Source organism: Phaethon aethereus (genome assembly GCF_964289735.1).
Source record: "Phaethon aethereus genome assembly, chromosome: 2".
NCBI lineage: Eukaryota > Metazoa > Chordata > Aves > Phaethontiformes > Phaethontidae > Phaethon > Phaethon aethereus.
In genome coordinates this window covers 45,119,903-45,125,902 of record NC_138582.1, presented here as the reverse complement: position 1 = coordinate 45,125,902, position 6,000 = coordinate 45,119,903, and the positions used below count along the sequence as shown (strand labels likewise).

The following is a 6,000-nucleotide window of genomic DNA, read 5'->3' as shown; positions in this document are numbered from 1 at the left end:
ATTGTTGACAATCTTCATTTGTTCATGCAAGTGCACAAAGACATTTCTGCAATTCTGATGAGCTATTGAAGACAGGTTTGATGCAGTGTGGTACACCCAAGGCCGCTCAGCCCTGGTTTTCTCCTGGCAGAGTAGCTTACACTGGCCAAGACCAAGATCTGGCCTCCTCTTCATCTGGCTGCAGGCCTTAAGATCTCAAATGGCTTGTGGGAATAATAATCATGCACTAAGCATATGATTAAAGCATCTCCCTGCCTTAGTTCCAGATGTCAGTACTGTTCCTCATCATGTTCCCCCTCCATCCCTCCTGCATTGAACTGTGACAGGTTTAAATACTTTTCACAGTTGTTGCACCTTGCAAACTTACTCAAATTTATTTCCCATTTAGATTTCAGACCGAGACCAAAGTTTAAAGAAAATCATTTAAGCAGATGTATTGTGAAAAGCAAAAGAAACCCCAAATGCAAAACTTTAAAGCCAGTTTATAAAGATTTCAAAGACTCAGTTACTTTCATTATCAGAAAATTAAACCCCATTTATTCTTGGATGCAACATAAGAGTGAAAACAAAAATTAAGAAAACGGGGGAAAATTTCATAAAGAGAAGATAGATTACAGTTACCTTCCTCCAAGTTAGGGTATCTCCTCACTTTAGGAGGCAAGTTAGTCATCTGGACCATGGCAGCTAATCTCCAGTCATCTCTAAATCTTCACATCACCACAGGGAAGGAAGCAAGCTGCTGGCACATGCTTCTTCTCTTCCTAACACCAAGCTCTACCCACAGTGTCATCACACGTCCCTGAAGTGTTCTGCCACGATGGCATCTGCCTACCTGCCCCATGACAGAGAATGAGGATTTGGGAGAACGAGCCTGAGCAAGTTAAGTAAGCTAACAAAAATAGGTGAATAGTAAAAACAGTGCTCAGTAGCAAAAGCTAAATCTAATCATAATTTGTCAGACAAAAACCAGATGCAGTAGGAAGTTTTATCGATTAGCTGAAATTCAACAAAAGTTTTTGGTCGAGTCTCCCGATTTCCAAGGTTAAAGGTTCCAGGACAGCTCTGCCCCATTTTCTCTCTTGGCTTTTCAAGGCTTCTTAGTGTACAACTTTTGGCATGAACTCCCTGATATCACAACCCTTGAACCACCTGAACGTTACCATCATGGGCTGCAGATCTCACAGCTTTCAGGTGTCAGAGGCACCAGAGTATGAATGCTGCACAATGATATAAGTGAAACATCACAACCATTTCTTTAAATACCTTCTTCCATCTCCAACAGATTTATTTCTAACTAAATGGATGAGAATGCTAGGTATCACATAGCTTGGAAGCAAGCCACATAATGCAGAATTAAACTATGCACAGAGTAATACTAGCAAAGCAGTAGAGAGGAGAATTTATTTGTATAATACACGAACACAATATTTAGACGTTTCAGGACAACCCCTATAAGCAATTTTATTTTGTGTTATGAATAGCTTGGTTATTTCTAGCTCCCAAAAAATAGTAGGGGTTTCCATCAGTAGCATTCATCATCTTCACTCATACAACTCAAACCCAAATCCCCTTACCAAGAAGTGCTTCGGTGTTCCCTTCAAAAAAGGAAACACCACAAACTTCTGGTTTTGAAAATGGGGGGTATACTCCTTCCCCATTAATGCGCTGTCATGGTTCTTGTGCCTCCCATTACAGCTGTAACCACAGGACCAATCTTTTACAGCATCTTCAAGACAAGTCTTAGGCTATGCTTACGTCAGCAAGAAGTGTGACACAAGAATCTGACTTGTAGAGCAAGACATTTGATGCTAAAATTCAGTTTTCACTCTGCATGCATTTCAAAGGGCCATACTTCAAATAAAATCTTACCTGGTCTGGTGGACTGAGGACTTGCCAAGTAGCCAAGACACACAGGATGCAAGTCCTGAAGCTTAGCTTTATGAGAGAAGAACCCCATTCATGAACTGACACCATGTGTGATGCAAATTGAAGTGTGAAAAGCAGGGAAGATTCAGAGATTTATTTCAAGAGCATTCAACTGACCCAAGAATAAAATGGCAGCGTAGGTGCACCCTTGTTCTCCTGATGGCTTTCTGTGCCACCAGTACCCCTCAGCGCTGCGTGTTGCCACTGTGATGAGACAAGACCCATTCAGATAACCATCACTCCAACTAAACTCAGTTAATTCTTTTCAGGTCTCAGCACCTAGCCTCATGACACTAACTGCAAAGTCAAAGCCTATGCCTCCTATATGCAGAAGTAAGCAATAGTCATTAACCCACACAATCCAATGTTCATTCAGCAGGCCAAGAAATAATCACAAACTGTAATCCCCTAAAAGTCTTCTCTCTCCATTGCAACAGTGGTCAAATTTTAATTATATACGATGAAAATCCAGATTGAGTAAGAAAAGTTTTCCCAATTTGTTTTTTTCACTGGACAACAAAGTACCCTAAGCTTCCTCAGAGACTTGCACCACACAAGACTCCTGACGAGATTAAAGTCATGTTCTATCATCTTTTTTTTCCATTCTCAAAATGAACCACAAGAATATTAACAGCTTAGTGTTGCAAGTGCCTGGAGCCTAGCTCCTATATATGTAAGACTGTTTTCACATGCCAATCCAATATCATCTGTGATTTATTGATGCTTACATCTTTTACTGTCAGGAACTACAAAACACAGGAAAGACTGATAGCCAAATTATTTGTCTAATATAAAGGAAATACAATAGATTTCAGAATTACACCAGAATCCTAACATTTACAAGTATTTTCAATAACAAAAACACTCCATGAAATTTCAAGTTCATCAGTTACTGCAATTTGTTATTAAAAAAACAACAAACAAGAACCTTCATCTCTGATCTACAGCCTTAACACTGATGTTATACAGCTTCACTAAGGATCTTAAGTGCATCAATTATCATTAGAGGACTGTTGTTTTCTTTTCCTCTTCTCATATTCAGATTTTTTTAAATCCAGTCTCTAACAAGACAGAAGTACCCCACCCCCCAAAAAAACCCCATACATTTGTTTTTATATAGAATTTTAACACTATTTTGAGACTTGGTATATATTTTAGCACTGATAATCAACATTCTCCAATGCATTTCCTATGGAACACCAAGTAAAGCTTTATTAATTTGTCTGGAGACATATAGGGACTACTTGCTTTTCTTGGAAAGTGACAACACTGATAACTCACTAAAAGAAGAGAACAATTTTTCTAGGCTAATTATAACATGGAATGAATATCCTTTAATAACATTCTTTATTATGAGAATAAATACATAAAACAAATGCAATATATTAGCCACATTTCCTCATATACATTCAGAATATAACAGGAAGCTAACAGGCATAATCATCAGAACTAGTTGAACAAACAAATTTTTACTAAGCCAACAACACTGGAGGAAAGTTGGAAAGCTTTTGCACTAGTAGCAGGCAAAGAACATGTAATTTCATTTTTCCCTTGATATTAAAGACAAACGTACTGCAGTTATAAGCATGAACTGACAGAAGTGTTTAGCTCCGTGCGGTGGCCGTTTGAGGTTGTTCTGACTGCAACTGCTTTCCAAGGTATTCCCTGAAATACAACAAAAAATTAAATTGAGAAACATCCTGGAGAGTGGAGAGTAGGATAATGGTGGGACATAAGAAGTAGAGAAAGAGTAAAGAGCTTTAAGTTTAGAATTATTCCTTCAAATAATGTCTACTGTTGATAGTCAACTGGAGCATACTTAGGTATGACAGTACCTAAGCTTTAGGTATCCATCATCTATCCCTCTGAAAATAAGGTACAAACCGAACAACAACAAAACTGCCTAGGAAACGAAAAAGTCCAGTGATAATACTTGGAAGTCCTGGCAACTCTTAGAGAACACTCACAAAGTCCACAGATTTTGTTTGCTCAATATACACATTAGCAGCTGTGGCAAGGTATTTAAAAGGATCTCTTTCCGTAACCCAGCTGCAGGAACACAAGTAATACTGATGGACATACTGGCAATTTAACCCATAGGCTAGCAAAATAGACTGAAGAACTCTATGCTCAAGTTGGAAGAAAAAGAAAATATCCAAGCCAGGCCCACTGTGTATCAACAGTTTCCTTAAAGTGTTTTCCTCACCTGTATTTTCAAGTGCATCACGTCACTTATTTTATACCTGTCCTCTCAACACTGGAATAAACACCCCCCAAATTCTTAGCGTTTGCCTTGAGCAACAGTATCTGAATTCTATGGAAAAATACTGCACAATTCTTCTGAATGTTCCCGTCTTTCATTTTCTCCTGCGAAAGCAGCTCAACACTTCACAGAACCACAAAGAAGCTGAAAGAGGCCTGGGTCTGGAGGTATCTGGGTTGCTGCTTATTACAGAAAATAAACTTCAATAATTGTACCACTCTATCAGCTGAGAGAGTGGTTTCAGGACCTGTGAAACATAAGCATTCTTTTTCCATTGCTGATCATACACTTAGCATCACAGTTTTTCCTCACTGCGCAGGTATTTCAACTTACACAGGTTCAGTTCAGAGAAATAATGTTCAGAATGAAGCCTTTAAAAGAAAAACAAAAAACAACTAACTCCAGAGTAAGCACTTTTGGCTTAAAAAAAAAGGAAAAAAGATCAGTTCTTATTGCAGATTTCAAAAACTAGTTTTAAGTTTAGTGTCCTATTGAACAGATATGCCCTATGCATTACAATTCCTATCACACAATGAAGTTTAGCATCACAACTGTACCACCCAACAGCACTTTTCTCAGTTTTAAAGTACCTAGAAAAGCAAAATTCCTATAAAGCATAATGTTAACTTCAAACTCCACTAGCAAAGAAAATAACACATCATTTATATGCTAAGCCATACATTATGATTTAGCACCTTCCTTCACAGCTTTATCAGGTGTTGCTGCAGGATCACAGTATTTTAATGCTTGGGCTGTACTCTTGATCACAATAGGTAGGTGTCTCTCCAAGTAGAGACTCCTGATGGTAAAGAAGGAAATGAGCTGCTCTCTTGTGGTTCTGCAGGACTCAAAACTGTACCACCAAAATAAACAAAATTTGACAGCCATCCAAAAACACAGCCAGCAACTACGGAAGGGCTTCCAAACTCACCAAACCTCTTTCTGCTCCCGCAGTGTTTTTTTTTTTTAATTCGCTTCATGCCTATAAGCATGTACTGACTCTAGTATTTTTTATCTGACATCCAGCATTGAAAACAACTGACATGTGCTACACACATGGCTCTGCTCACAGCATCACAAGCCTGCAAAGTTATTTATTCTTAAAGCACACATGAGCCATTTTGAATGTGAAATTCCTATGCAGTTACTTAGAAGTGGGAAAGTCAATCAAGCTAACAATCTGTACAACTATTGCATAGCTTACACTGGTTCAGATGCATGCTCAAGGCTTACTAAAATCCAACCACAGTGCAGTGTAGTCAGCAAAAATCACTGAGAAGGCAGAGCAGTAGCATATTTTGTAGGTACTTAGTGCCTTAGTAGGTATATTCAACTTTTCAGGACACACAGCAGACATACAGCACCTTACCTACAAAACCTTTTCTTTCGGTCATTCACTTGCAGGTGTGAGGTTTAAATCCAGGGACATTTGAATGCAAGGAAAAGCCCCTATCTCACTTCCACATACAGAATGAGTATCTGCAGTTACTGTTCTACACTGCCATGCTGCAAACCCACGTGAAAACCCTACACTGTCGCTAGCCCATCACTTCTTTAGCCACCACCAAGGCCACCAACATGCACAAAACTTGTGCCACCTGCTGTTACAAGTACCAGTTAACTTTCTATTTGGTTATCCTTTCCAACTGAGTGTCATTGGTTAACCAAGAGCAAATTCTTGCACAGTCTAAGATGGATGATGAGAGGGATTGGTAAGAGACCAATAAAGGGATTCAGACAGCTTCTCAACATGAAGCTTTCATGGGCAGCCTTAGGAGAGCAGACTGATAGGTTATTCTGCTAGGCCTTTG

General features: G+C 39.0%; 1 protein-coding gene across 2 annotated transcripts in view; it reads right to left on the bottom strand.

The window, feature by feature from the left end:
- Positions 1–3,530: 3,530 nt before the first annotated feature.
- ATP6V1H (ATPase H+ transporting V1 subunit H) overlaps positions 3,531–6,000 on the bottom strand; it is a gene marked incomplete at its 3' end in the record, with an annotated part of 53,205 nt that continues 50,735 nt past the window's right edge. For both annotated transcript variants that reach the window (XM_081996946.1, XM_081996947.1), the window contains one exon: positions 3,531–3,591. In XM_081996946.1, coding sequence (XP_081853072.1) covers positions 3,531–3,591 — 61 coding nt within the window. The remainder of the gene's footprint in view (positions 3,592–6,000) is intronic.